A 15,982-nucleotide genomic window follows, 5' to 3' on the forward strand; every position below is an offset into this window, starting at 1 on the left:
TGTTTTTAAATAGTAGTTCAATTTAAAATTGAGAGGCATTTTTAAAACAATAGTATGTTTTCTAAAACATTGACATTTTAAAAACATTTCCTGTAACACTAAACTAAATTTAAAAAGTAAAAAAAAAAAACAGGGTGAAATATGCTTTTTTAATTACTAGGGATATATAAAAATTTTATTGAACATTAAGATTAATAAAACTCAAAGATTTTTAAAAATTCATTGATATGAAGATTTCGGGTTTTGGGGGGTTGTATTTTTTTGTTTTTTTTTTTGTTTTGTTTTTTTTTGGTGCTGGGGATTGAACCCAGGGCCTTGTGCGTGTGAGGCAAGCACTCTACCAACTCTATCACCATCCCCGATATGGAGATTTCTATAAGAAGCAAGTAGTTTCAGTTTCAGTCAGCCACAGACATTCAGCAAGTGTGAGTAGATGTAAATGTCATGTGGTAAGAAACCTCATATATTTTTGAGAGAGCAATAATTGTGTGATGTTTACTATAGTGTTCCTCCCCTGCCAGCACTCACTTGTGTAGAACACTCATACACACATAGAGATACGGTACTACACAGGAGCCTCATGTGGTCCACACTCACATACAGGGATGTATGGAGAAGAAACAGATATGATGCTCCTACTCATGATAGATAGATAGATAGATAGATAGATAGATAGATAGATAGATAGATAGATAGATAGATAGATAGATGGATAGATAGATGGATAGATAGATGGATAGATAGATAGATTGAGCCACCCTATTGTGCTGATGTTAAAACTACAGTCTGGCTTTGTTTTACAACCAAATCTACATTATTCCCTGGACTTTGGTATGGTTTTGGAGAATTCTGATTTATTTAACATTTCAGGACATATAAATATTGATATTTTGGACTTCCATGAGGCACCAAGGCTTTTGACCAGCGACTGCTACATGAAAAGTAATTCTTTTGGTTCCTCTTTTGGTTCTTTTGCAGTAAGTCTGAATTCTTAATGAAGAGAGTAAAATTCACCAAAACTCTCTGTTACCATCACCATAATATAAACTTAAGCAATTGTACAGTCTTTTAAATGATGAGCACACCCACTGATTTGGAAGGTCTGAGTCTTCTAAAATACAGTCACCAACTTCCGCCTGGTTTGAAAGAACTATATTGGTTCCAAAGAGTGCAGATATGGCTACAGTGGGTCTTTATGAAAGAACACGTCACCTATGACAGCTCCTAAGAGTCCCTGTTAGCCCTCATATTTCTTAACTGGCACGCTTCATGTTGTGACATTTCTGCATAACTAGAAAGATGTCACAATTAAACACAATTAAATAGAATGAATTTTTTCTTCATCTATGTTTCAGTTAGACTTCATTCTTAGCAGTAAACACAATGAGTCATTGATTATCAATTATGTATGTGTGTCCCTATGTAAACTCCAAGCTCATGCTGCAGAGGGACAGTGATCCATTCATCTTACCATTAGCCCTCTAGAGCAGTTGCTGACACAGAAAATAACATGAACAAATGCTTGTCCTCTTTCAATGAATCAAATAGGAAGACAAATTTGGATAACAAAACCACATTCTATAAATGATAAAATATTGTGTGATTTTAGAAATAGAAATCGGCAAAATCATTCTCTATAGATTTATTAGTTATATGAATTTCAGAATGTCACATGCCATTAAGATGGTTCATGAGTCTGTACCATACAAACTAATGATCACTGACTATGACATTTGGCTTTAAAAATTTGTATTGAATTCATGAAATACTAATGCAATTTAATACTATATTTGCAATACATCCCTAAAATCATAAAAGAACTGAACAGTTACATCAAATTAAATTTTTCTGGCCACTTTGCTCTTAGAGTTTGTAAGAGTATGAATTAGTTATATAAATCAAAAACATGAACTTATACATTCGCTTTTCAAACTGTTAAAAAAATTGAGTGAAAAATAGATTTGAACATTAACATTCTATAGATGTTTTAATAGGAAAAAATAGAAGTAGTATGTATTTGGTAGCAAATTGATAGTAAATGACACAGATTTTTAACTATAGTTCTGTCACTGAAAGTACATTTAAACATCTGTAAATTATTTATCAAAAAGAAGGAAATTGCCATCTGCAGCACTAAATATGTCTATCACTTTGAAGATTAAAAACACATTCAAAACCTTCCAAGTTTTTCTAAGTCAAATTTTGAATTTAATCTTTATTTTCACATTTATGTTACTGCCTGTAAAAATTATTGGCAAAATGGTGCATTTAATTGATTTGAAAATCATGGTTTTGAGAATTATAAGAAAAAAGAGAGAAGAGTTAGCCTTAGATAAATTTAAAACTTTATGTAAGCACTTTCAATAACTACCAACAAATGCTTATTATATAGTTGCTCCAAATTAAAGGAGAAGCATATTATTGATAATAAGATCAATAGCTTAGGAAATCCAATTACATAGCTATAACTAGAAAAAGTAAAACAAAAAATTCATTTTTTTTCTTTTGTTTGGAAACTCTTGGAATTGTTCAGAGACTTGTTACTTCTTAACATCTTCATCCAAAATTCGTCACACTGTTTCATCTGAATATTACTGCTATCTATCAAAATGAGGAAAAGTCCACGCTATCATTTATCAGAGGGCAAATGGGAAGTTAACACGTAGCGTGGACTGGTGAAGGCAGCAGGGGCCCAGGTGTCAGAGGGGCGCACAGGGTCAGGGAATAGGTGCTTCCCGGAGCTCCCTACCTTGTTCTTTTCCTGTAGTTCACTGTAGGACGTCTTGAAATCAGGACCCTGAAAGCTTTCACTTAAGCTGCTTTTCCTGTCCAGGAGCTCTTCCATTTCTTTCACCTGGACCTTTAGCCTTCTATTTTCTCTCTCCAGGCCTTGTTTCTCAGTTTCCAGTAACTCTCTCTTGTCCCATTCCAATGTATTTTCAGCCTGTATTCTCTCTAGCTAAACACAGAGAACACAAAGAAGCAGCATGTGACACATGTAACTGTCAAAAGACAGAGCACAAAGAAGCAGCATATGATGGACAGCAATGTCCATCACACACACACACACACACACACACACACACACACACACACAAAATGTTCAGGACATGTCCATTTAAGGAACTTTAAAAAGAAAATTCTACTTGTTTGAAAACTTGAGAAAAATACAAAAGTCCTGGACTAAGGCCCTATGTAAACATTCCTATCATCTTGTCTCATGTTACTAACTTTGGACCTTATTTGTCTATTAAACTTATGAAGGGAAAAACAAAAACGGTTGACTTTTTGCCCGAAATTCCCATTCCCAATGATGGAATTCATCACCACTAGGCAGGCCCTATAAGAAATGCTTAAAGTTCAACATCTGGAAATGAAAGGATGATAACTACCATCATAAAATCATACTAAAAAATACTCATTGGCAAAGTGGATACAAAAGAAGGAGAAGAATCCAACCTTATCACTGAAGAAAACTACGAAGCTGCAAAAATAAAGAATAAGATGGAAAGGAAAGATAATATACAAAATAATACAAAACAATTAAAATGGTTAGAAAGTGGTAAACATATGCTTAGTTACCTCAAATGTAAATGAAATAAATTCCTAAGTCGAAAGGTATAGATCAGCCAAATGGATTTTAAAAAGAATCAAGTATACATTCCCAGAAGAAACTCTACCAGAAGAGCCACTCATGGACTAAAAGTAAAAGGTTGGGAAAAGAGTCTCCATACAAAGGCAAATTGAAAGCAAGGAAGAGTAGCTGTATTTACAGCAGATAAAATAGACTTTAAAGTCAAAAACTGCAAAAGAAAACAAGAGCACTACATAATGATGACAACGGGATCAATTCAATAAGAGGAAATCATAATTAGAAACATATGTGTACCCAATAACAGAATTAAATAAAGCAAATGCAATTATACCTAAAGGGAAAGGTAGACTCAAATATAATAATATTTGGGGATTTTAATACCCCTCCCACATCAACAGACACACCTAGACAAAAAAAATAAGAGGGTTCAGTTAAAAAAAATTAACAAAAATCAGAGTTAACTGACACTATTCACCAAATGGGCCTAACAGAACACTGCATCCAGCAGCTCCAGAATTCATATTCTTCTAATGAGCACAAGGAACATGCTCCAGGATAGACCAAAAAAAAAAAAAAATGGTCTCAACAAGTTCACAACAAATCAAAACATTGCATGTGTTCTATGGCCACAATGAAATAAAACTAGAAATCAATAGTAAAATTTAAATAGTGTGTGTGTGTGTGAAATAAACAAGCTCCTGACTTACCAATGAGTCAATAAAGAAATCAAAATATAAATGCAAAAATTTCTTGAAACTAATGAAAATGGAAAAATCAAATACCCAAACCTATCAGATTCACCAAAAGCCATATTAAGATGGAGGTTCATCGCTATTAGCAACTACAGCAAAGAAAGAGAAAGATTACAAATAAACAACAACATAACTTACGGAACTACAAAAGCAGTAACAAACCGAACTCAAAAAGAGTCGAAGGAAAGAAAGAATAATGATCAGAAAACAAATAAGTGAAAGAGACTGAAGGAAAAAAGGAAAGAAAAGGTAGCACAAAACCTAAGTGAAACCAAGAGTTGGTTTTAAACAAAGTTGATGAATCCTTAGGCAGGATAACAGGAAGAAAACCGGCCTGAACAGGCAAAATCTTACAGGAAAAGAGATTTTTCAAGGGGCACCAGTGATAAAGGATCTTAGGGACTACTATGAGCAAGTGTGAGTGTGTACACATCAGAGGGCCTAGAAGAGGGGGCTAAGCTTCCGGACATCTGTAACCTGCAAAAACCGAACCCTGAAGGCAGAAACTCCAAAGACCCATAACTGGAAGCAGGGATAGCTCAGTAGTGAGGAGTGCTGCAGAACCTGCCCAGAACCTCAGGCCAGCGGAGGCCGAGGGCGGAGGCCGAGGGCGGAGCAGAGAGGAGCAGAGGCGGAGAGCGGAGCAGGGAGGCGCGGCCTAGCCCTGGGCACCGCCTTCCCCCGGGGGCCACGCCTCCCTCCGCAGAGGCGAAGGGACCCGGGACCGCGGCACTCAACCGCGATTACAGAAAAGCCCGCGGAGCTGCGTGGACCCGGAGCCGTGGACACTGCTGACCCGGAGAGAGCGCCCTGGGGGCGGCGGCCCGGCCACGACGCCGCTGTGGAGCGGCTCCCAGGAGCCAGCGCCGTCCCCTCGCAGCTCGGCGGCTGTGGAAGGGGCCGGGGACCCGAGGACAAAGTGACCAGTCTCCCACCAGAAACTCCCAGGGGCCGCCCGTACCGGAGAGACTGAGGCGGCCCGGCCTCGGGTCCCCAGGGAGAGTTCCCCGAGGGCCGCTCCCGGCCGCGCATGCGCAGCTGCTCCGGGCGGCCCTGCCCTCGCAGCTAGTTTTAGATTTTAATGAATCTTAATAGTTGTGCCAATCATGTAAAACCTGTTCATGACACCTATAAAGGTTAAAGGTCCTGTAAAAATAAGCACATCATAGAAAGTATAGGAGTTTTATGTAATTTTCATTTTGTAAAATGATCTGTCATATTATTTTCCAAAGAATCACATGAAAAATCCATTCTCTTAAGGGCATTCATCTAAAAGCAAGTTAAAATAATGAAAAAAAAATAGATACTATTTTATGTTTTCATAGTTTATTTTTGAAAATTCCAAGAATTTTTTAAAAAATGAAATGGCATCCCACTAATTTTCTTCTAATGACTAAGAGAAAATCCTAAAATTTCTTAAATCTAACCCTATAATTTTAACTAATAGTATATTCTACTGTTATATGAATTTCAGATGATTCAATAGAAATTATTGAAAGATTTTATCTGAACATTTTAGTGTAAAAGTATATTCTTATAAGCACTGAAATAAGTCTTGATTTAGTGATCTTTAATTTTATACATATTAAACAGTGAAAAAATACATAAATATCCAGCCTTTCTATTTCTTTATCCAATATTTAGTGAGTCTCTTTTATAGATCAGAAACTAAAAGAAAAACACTGAACATAACATTTTCAAAATACAAATAAATGCATAAGTAGAACTTGAATAGTTTCTAAGAAAGGAAAAATTCCTGCATGCTCTGGGAAAGAGCTGCATCATCTGGGTGATGAAAGAAGGCCATCAGAGGAGGTGAAGTCTAAGGTATAAGTCAGAACAGCAGGAAAACAAATTCAAGGGTAGAGCTTCACAAGCAAAGCAGCCAAGAAAGAGGTTTGAATTTCTTGTCCAATCACAGAACATCAGGTGAGCATATTGAACAAGAGACCCCAATTCACTAAAAGGAAGTGTGGATCGAACAATCACTTGAGTTGTGAAAATGAGATGTTTTGATCATTCCTAAGCATAGACTATTGGGCATTTTCTAAACACTCATCTATACTTGATTTCCAGTGGTGGTTCTTGCTTGATACCTTTGCTTTCTAAAAAACAAAACATCTCAATAGTCAATTCAAATGCTGGCAGATCAAAATCGTGTATTAATTTTTAATCAAGCTTTATCCAAATGACAATCATTTTGTAAACAATCCTGACCAACTGAAAAAAAAATCCTAAGAAAATGAACTATATGGCATTCTGTGGGCTGGAGGAAGTTGGTTAGGATCAATGTGGATGTCCAATAGTGAATGAGCAAATACTCAGAATTTTCATTTCATTTCATAAATCAGACATAAGACTTCATTGCACATATGATTTTATAGGGAAGAGGCCAAAGGAAGGATGCTTTGCTGTGTCCTAGCAGTAGGAGGTTGTCATTCTTACTGGACTCCTGATAAAGAGCTATGTAGGTATTCCTTATTCTAACAATAATCCTGCAACAGCGGGGCTCCAAGAATCAACAGACAGTCCCAAGGTGGGCCAGAAGTCCAGGCACAGTTCCTCTAAAGCTCTTCAATTATATTCCTGCACTTGATGCTAACAGATAGATGCAAGCATATCCTCTTACAACAGTAACAACCATATTCTCTATTCACTGGGTTGCTCTATAAGAAAGGTTTTGTTTGCGTTTGGCTTTGTTTTGACATGTTTAAGGGTTTTTCTTCTTTATTCTGTCTCTTTCTGCCAGCAAACAATTTAACAGAGAGAAAGTTTCTGTCAATTCAAAAGTCTGGCAAGTCAAATGTAATTTGATTCATATTATTGAAGTCACCCCCTGTATCTTTTAACTTTCTTTCTCTAAGCATATTTTAGAATCACAAATAAGAATTGCAGAAACTCCCTTCAAAATGAAAAGTCTACTTCCAAGCTGTCTATAGTTAAATAGAGCCCAGTGGCATCTCTCTTCCTCTTGAGCAAAAATCAAGAGCACAATAAATGATTTAAGCGATATGTGACATCTCATATATTTTAGTTACTTTAATTTCATTTTAAATCCTTGGAGAATTTGTAAAAGTAAAAACTTCTTTACTAGTTTGAAACACATGTGTACTGATTTTAAATATAAAAGTGAGGCCAAAATGCATTTGATATTGAACATGAATCAAAAGCAATACAAACAAACTTTTAAAAGCACATCTATCTCTAAATAAGTCAGTATGTTATACTTTAGGATAACAAAGTGAAGTGCATTTATGGAGACTTTGACTAGGCTCAGAAAAATAAAACTCACCAACTTCACAAAGTAAAAATACTAACTTGTGTTTTATTTCATTGATTTTGCAACAATCAGGCCATATCTCCAAAACCTAAGCGATGTTACAAAATTTAATACCCAAATAACGTCTCCATTTACGAGTAGAAGTTAATAATCATCTACACATAGTGCTGGAACTAGGCGAAAAGGACAAATAAACAGGATGCTATTATCCCTAAACATGAGAATTAGAGAACAACAAGAGCAAAGTCTCAACCTAAACCAATCAGGAAAGTAGGACTTTTGTCCAGAACAGTGATGTGCTACAGTGGATAAGTGTGAAATTTTACACAATCAGTACATACAGAACTGGGGAAGTGAAACACAGTGGAGCTTGTAAAATGTAGATTTGTTCGAGTGATTATAGGAACCAGAAGTTAATGTCAGGTCATCTCTAAGTGGACTTCATTTTACCCAGCACTAACTATCACCTCAAGTGTGTTGCACTCCTAGGAAAAGCAAATACACAATGCTTGACAGATCTGCACTAGGAAACGAATATATTACAAGAACGTTGCAATTAAGCACGAGCAGTAGATATTCTTTGTTTCAAAAATTTCTCCTAAAAACTTATTTAAAAAAATAGACAAGCTATCTTGCCACCAATGTTGTCAGAAAGGGCTTCTCAGAGGTTTTGTTGAGCACTCCCAGAAACCGAAGCACATGAACCTGATGGTACTTAGCTGAGACAGTCTCATGCTAATCCATGTGTGTGTTTTATTCTAAAGAATTGACACCCATTTCAGATAGGAGTATTATTGTCTAATTACATTTACTCTCATGGTTCAGATAAAATACAAAGTTAATTATTAACACTGAGTTATGAACAAGAAAACTATTCCTACTGATTTACAAAGGAAAAGTAGTAGGAGAAAAGATAGCAAAGAGAAATAAAGCTTTAGGATGATGCCACAAGACAGAATGAAATAATGACAAAATTCTGAGCATTCTGTAACTCATCACCTTGTATCTTACAGCTTTGCCAAGAATGACTCAGCATACCAATTTTGCATTTTAAACATGTCGTTTTTCTCAGACCTGAGATTGGAGGGAAATTTCCCTAAAGACATATATTAACAAACCCTTTCAACAAAAACATATGAAAAATTTAGAATATTCTAGTTAATTAAATCAGAAATACACATGCATTTTATGTCAAAATTTGTTTATTCATAAAAGATATTAAAATTGTACAAGTTAATTGACTTCATTGATCTTTAAAGTAAGCCCTTTTTACTGGTTTCTCTACATAGCACTGAGTTAACAAGGACAACTCTGTTGCTAAATCAGTTTTCTGTATGTGTGTGTGTTCTGATTCTGGGTTTAATATGTTATTTGTTTGGTTTAACTATTGGTACACAAATACTATTGAATTTCATATATGCATAAATACATACATACACACATGCACAAAAACACAAATATATATATATATGTATATATATATACATATATATATACACACACACACACACACACACACATTTTTTTATTGAATACATACATATAATTGATCTTATACCCAATAACATCTCTAAACTATAAATTATATTTTGGAGATGACTTTGTGCTTTCTAAATAGATAATTACATCATCTTTGATAATTGTAATTTTGCATCTTTCCAATTATTATGATTTATTTGTATTCTTTTATTGAAATAGCTGGGACTCAAAGTACCAGCTTAAATTAAAGTGATAGCATGCTTCTAATACTTCAACAGTAAATAAAATTATTTGATCTAAAATTTGCTACTCTACATCAGGCTTTAAAAGTTCATTTTGATTCCAAATGTGCTAAAGTGTTTTTCTCTATAATCATGAATTGTCTCAGCAAGTGCTTTTAAGATAAGTACATAATTGATTTTGCTTTTACTCTGTTGAGTATGATGATACACATAACAAATGATAGAATATTATATTATAGCTTCCATTCTTGTGACAAAGAAATTTTTTTAAAATTCACTATATTTATATTAATATTATTTGTATTTGATTAATAGTTTGCCCTGCGTTTTTGTGTAAGTTTAACTGTAACTTTCTTTCATTATCCTTCTATGGATGCAGTATTACAGTTGAACTAACAGAATGAAAAGAGTTGGAAAATATTTTTCTTCTTTTCCCTACTCTAGAAGATGTTCTATGTTCTATATGAATACAATTGTAATTATCTACAATAAATTATTTAGCATCCCCAGCCCAAGACAATATTCTTGATTAAAAAAAAAATGCTTTCCCACTGTACTGTATAGATATGTAATGACTAATGTGTTTTTATTTAGTTGGTAAGGTTAAAAGCTTAGGATGCTTTACAAAAAATATAATTTTAGTTTTGATAACAACATTGAAGGTGCACTTAGGTATGGCTTTATATCTGTAGTTGAAGTTTTCTCTTCTAGAAGAAGAATATTTCTCAAGTGTGAGTCCGTTAAAAAGATCGATTACTCAAATATGTCAGTGAGCCAGAGTCCAACACGAACATTTGTCCAAATTCAAAAACAAATGTCAATGTCTATGGATCGATTATGTAAGAATCTTCCGCTCACCTGACCTTTTACAGAAAAGTTCTAGACATTTATGGGAGAGGAAAGAATTCCCAAGAAGATCTGATAAAGGTCAAAGGATAAACTTGAGTGCCATTTGAAATTTTGTTTCGGGTGATTACGTATGACCAGAACTCAGAATCATTTGTGAGAAAAGTTTAAGTGGCTCTCGTCTGGAAGCAGACAAGTGTCCTTGGAGTTGCCCAGAATACCTCTTTTACTTTGGCTCCCCACCCCACTTCTCTGTCCCCACCTGGTCACCTCCCAGAGTAAAACAGATGGGAGAAGGAGGGGCCTCCACTCGCCCCTTCTTCCCTGCCTCCAGTGCTGGCCACCAGGTCAAATAAAGGGACGGGCTGGATGGAAACCAGGATGAATGACATGTAGGGACATGAGGAGAGCAGGCTGCTGACCCGGAGGAGAGGCAGTGTAGGACCAGTACAGAAAAGTGACCAGGACTATCAGATAGCCTTATAAAAGTCACAGTGTCATAACAATGACAACAACAACAGCTGGCACTGAGCAGCAGGAAAATGATGAGCTTCTATGAGCAGATTATTAGAGAATAGAAACAATTTGTGGGGTCCTTGTGAAATCAGTGAGTATCAGATTAAATAATAAGGATAAATAAACAGGACATTATGAATTCTCCTGATCAATGAATATGATTACAGTATTATAAGTGACAACAAGTAAGTGTCATATCTTTGAGATATGTTATTAGCTACCTGAAATTTTTTCCCAGAACAAGATTTTCTAGGGATTCAGGGAAAAAATGAAAACATCTGTTTTATTAGAAAAAACAAGCATTGAAAATGTATAATGATGCAAGTATCTTAAAGCATATGTTGGGGATATTTTTAAGCTTATAAAATAATTTAGGTTTTTACATAGAAAGTTCAACAGAAGACTTTCTTCTATTTTAAAATTAATTTTGACTGTAGGTTCGGATCACTCTTTTGTTGTTTTTAGAATCCTGCTTTCTATAGCCATGTCACAGGAATATATGCTAATGATAGGTCTTCTTACATTTCTATTGTATATGGAAAAAAGTATTCCTCGATACTTGTACACATATTATGGGTTTACTACTTCTTACCCTTTATACTCCCCTGAGGATTTTAGAATTTCGTTCTTTACTTATTTACTATTTGTTACAAATTAGTTGTATCTTCTTTCCAAAATTTGGTATGAATAAAGAAAGCATTACCCTGTCTCAGATTGATTATCAGATAATGTACTAATAACTAAAAATAAAAATATAATTTGTTTTAAAAATAAAAATATGATGCTGCTGAACATTTAATGTTTGTGTGTGATTTGTATAATATCACACTTCTCTTAAAGTGAGGACCCATCTTCTCCTGACAATGGCTTGGACACACAATATGGCACTATGGGTTATGATATGTCATCTATGAAAACTATTATACTGATCCTTGATATACAAATGGGAATAAATTTTTTGAAATTAGTTTAATGATACATTCCAAATGTCACAAAAATATGCATAGTCTTAAACACATTTCCTCATTCATTAAGAAATTTATTCAGGAGACCTTATTTAAAGAATTATATAGGAAGAAAACAGGTTCTTGTCAAGGTCAACTATAGTAATGAATAACAGAAACATGTATTTATATTCATATAAATGTGGCACCTTTTAATTTTTGAAATAGTGTGAAAAGTCTTCAATGAAAAGTTTACTTTCCACTTTCCTCTTTCCAAATCCCTCACACAGGCCAATTCTAACATCTTAACAGAGAACATGGTACATAGTCTGCCTGAATGTTAAAAAGAAAAACTTACAGACGCTCTATGCAGTATACTAAATTGTATGTATTCTGTTATATATTTTTAACTTACTGAACTTACACAGTACCTTAGATTATCCTTTGCATAGTTTTCAATAATATGGAACATTCCACATGGAAGTAAAAATTTCCTAGAAATACCCGTGATCCCAGAAAACTACTTGTGGATATCATTTATAGATGACATTCACTTGACATTGAGTTTCCCCAGAATCCTCAAAACACTCTTCTAGTCCTTCTTACTTAATTCAATTCCCTCTTATATTTCTTAGGTTATTTTGTGAACTAGACAGATTACCACAACTGGTATTTTTTTTTGAGATTTTGTATGTATTAAAGTGCTTTGTTCTATATTTTATTGGATATTAGATGCAAACAGAATTCTAAGATGTAAATCATTTTCCTTCAGAGTTTTGAAAATTTAGTTCCATTGTTTTACAGTTTCTGTAACTTCCAGTCTTCCTCTAGAGAAGGTCAAGCATAATCACTGGCTGGCTCCCTAAGAGGAAGAAAGGGGTCAGTGGTTGAAAACTTCTGGAGCACATTTTCAACCAATGCTATTCAGTCCTACCTTAGTCCTGCTATTTCCTATTCCTGTTACTCTGCAGTTTTGAAGAGAAAGTACAGGGACATGTCTAAGCTCAATTTGCTCCATGTAAAGGATTAATCTTCTCTGGCTTCTCTTGAAAATGAGGCAATCCCTTTATCAGGCTTGTAAGATTAACAATTAGCTTTTTGTACTAGATAGAAAGGAAAACCCTAAAATAAAATACATGCTTGAAATAATGGTGATATTCTGGGTTTACTAAGGAACTAAATCGAATAAATGGATTAAATGTGTCATTCATTTACCCAATTTATATCAAATGTTACCATAGACCACTTTCGATTCTAGAAATAAATCAATGAATAGAGTAGAAAGAATCAATCTGCTTAAATGCAGGGCTTGATGTGAGGAGAACAACAACAGGATATTTCACCACCAGTTGCCGCTGTCTTGGCTCATTTCTCCACCAACATTTGGAGCTTGAAGATTAAGCAAATGAGAACAATCAAACTTGCTTAGGAGAAGGATCATGTAAATAACATCATGGCCCAAAGAAATGCTGGGATGTTCTGGAACTTGTCATTTGCTTTCTTTGTGTCACAACATATGAATTTACAATATTTGTATGAAAAAAATTTTTTTTTGTTTATTTGCATTTTTTTTCAAATGCCTCTAATTCAAATTTTATGAAGTGAAGCATGCAAAGTCCATTCTTGCAGTGCAAATTATGACTGGTTCTTTCAGGACACTTAATGATTTTTATTACTGAAATAATAATGTGGTTAAAGGTTTTTAAAATTATTTTTTGAAAAAATGAATTTTTCCCATAATCACACATTGCCTCCTTATGTGTTCACAGAATAAAAGGCATCTCTCTCTCTCTCTCTCTCTCTCTCTCTCTCTCTCTCTCTCTCTATATATATATATATATATATATATATATATATATATATATAATTACTTAGTATCCTAGGATAGAAAAATTATATTTCTAAGAATAAGCAAATAAATTAATTACAAAACAATAAGATAAATTAATACTTAAAATATTTATTTAATTTTTGGTGGTATAAAGCAGCATCTTATGGCGGTCAAACTAGTGTTGTTTAATTCTAACTCAGCCATTTGCCTTGGGCCTGTCACTTTATGACTCTGTTTCCTGCTGTCACATTTTTTAAAAAGAAAAAAAAATGTATATGATACAGTATACATCACAATTCCCTAAAGAAATAGAATGAATAAATATGTATATATATATACATATATGCATACATACATCTGACAGTGGGAGGGAGGCAGGAAGAAGAAGGGCATAGAAGGAAGATGAGAGAGAGAGAAATAATGAATTGGCTTACAAAATTTGGAGACTATGAATATTTCTGTAGCCATTAAGCTGGATATTTCATAATATTTGATGTTTCAGACTGTGCTAGTCAGCTTTCATTGCTGTGACCAAAATATCCAGTAAGAACAGCATGGAGTTCTTTACATGTCTCAGCATTAAAAGAGAATAAAATCATGGCATTGCAGGTAAATATATGGAGTTGGAGAATATCATGCTAAGCGAAGCAAGCCAATTCCCTAAAAACAAAGGCCGAATGTTTCTCTGATATGTGAATGTGATCCATAATGGGGGTGGGGGCAGCATGGGAGGAATGGAGGAACTTTGGACAGGGCAAAGGGGAGGGAGGGGAAAGGAAGGGGCACAGGTAGGAAAGATGGTGGAATGAGATGGAGATCATTACCCTAAGTACATGTATGGAGACACGAATGGTGTGACTCTACTTTGTGTACAACCAGAAAAATGAAAAATTGTGCTCTCTCTGTGTGCTATGAATTGAAATGCATTCTGCTGTTATGTATAACAAAAATTAAAATAAATAAATGAATTTTTACAAAAAGAACAGCATGGAGGAGGAAAAGTGTACTGGGGGCTTACAGTTTCATCAGTTCAGTCCGGGGTGGGCTTACTCCATTGCTCTGAGCCTGACGGGAGGAAGAACGTCATGGCAGAAGGGTGTGGGGAGGAAAACTGCTCAGGTCCTGTCAGTCAGGCAGCAGAATGACGGATGGAGACTCCAGGAACAAAATATAAACCTTAAAACCCACCCCCAGCACCTAATTCCTCCAGCCATGCCCCATCTACCTACAGTTACCACACACTTGATCCATTAAAATTATTAACCCATGAAATGGATTGACCCACTGACAAGGTTACAGCTCCGTAACCTAATCATTTCACCTATGTATTCCAGCCTGAACAGAGAAGCTTTGGGGGAAGACCTTATGTCCAAACCATAGCACACCCCACGTCTGAACATTCAAAGACTGATGACACCCAGCTCCCGCAGTCGTGGCCACGTTCTCAGGCTTCAGTTTAGTTTTTTTTTTAGGTCTCCAATTGATTGGAAAAGACTCACCCACATTAGGGAGGGTAATCTGCTCTACTCAGTCCATCAATGAAATGCTCATCTCATCCACAGCACACACACACACATACTCAGACAAGTGTTTCCTCAAAATACTGGGAACCCCATGGTCCAAACAAATTGGCTCCTGCAGTTCACCATCACACCACCTTGTAAGATTGATGTGCTGGGTAGTGAGATCTGAAGGGTGAGGTACTCACAAGACACCTAGAACCATAAAGCCTCCATGAAATTTACTGTAAATACCTACTGATGATATTCAATCTGAAGAAAAACAGATTTTAATAGTGACTTATGCACCTCCCATTACTTTTCAGCATTTACTGCAGAAGTATATCTATTATGTAGCTCTTCTTCCTTTCCCTTTTGGCCTGTGTTTCCCCTTCTGTACCCATTCATGTCCAAATGGTGTCCCCCACTCATTGGTTGATAAAAGTTTTCAGAAGAATAATTGTTTTGATATATCACTGCTCTTATTTATTTCCGTAGCTAAGCAATTTCTATTGTAGAGATTTCTAGAAAGACTAAAATCAGAGACTCAATTTTTTTCTCTTTTCTATGATATTTGAATCATTGCTAAACACACAGAAAAAAAAAATCCCTTGGGCTATAATACTCCATTCCAGAACAGCTGTTTTGAACTTGAACAAATCAATATTAAAAATGAAAACCAATATGTTGTATCACTGTTAAAAATAATTATTCCAAAAGCCACCCCACCTGTACCTACCAGGATAAAAAATAAATCAAAGTTTTGCTGATTCATAAATGTATAGAAATTATCTAACTAACAACTTTCTGCACTGCTTTAAATATTTAAAATACAGAAGGATTTCTAGTAGTATTTGAGAGAAAAATCTTACTCTATTAAAGAAGTATCAAATTCAATGAGAGACCACGGAATTTATTCAATTAGCCACTGAAAGTAGTTATTGTATGAAAATGAGGCTTATCTTTATTACTTACTTGTCTACTTGTTAGTTTTTTTA

The 15,982-nt window shown here is 35.0% G+C and overlaps 1 protein-coding gene across 1 annotated transcript in view; it reads right to left on the reverse strand.

The window, feature by feature from the left end:
- The window catches only part of Ccdc102b (coiled-coil domain containing 102B), a 113,140-nt gene that overhangs the window by 20,083 nt on the left and 77,075 nt on the right, over positions 1–15,982 (reverse strand). Inside the window, exon 6 of the mRNA XM_078029903.1 lies at positions 2,750–2,959. Within this exon, the coding sequence (XP_077886029.1) occupies positions 2,750–2,959 (210 nt within the window). The remainder of the gene's footprint in view (positions 1–2,749; positions 2,960–15,982) is intronic.

This window comes from Ictidomys tridecemlineatus, chromosome 13 (assembly GCF_052094955.1).
Source record: "Ictidomys tridecemlineatus isolate mIctTri1 chromosome 13, mIctTri1.hap1, whole genome shotgun sequence".
In the NCBI taxonomy this organism is placed as follows: Eukaryota; Metazoa; Chordata; class Mammalia; order Rodentia; family Sciuridae; genus Ictidomys; species Ictidomys tridecemlineatus.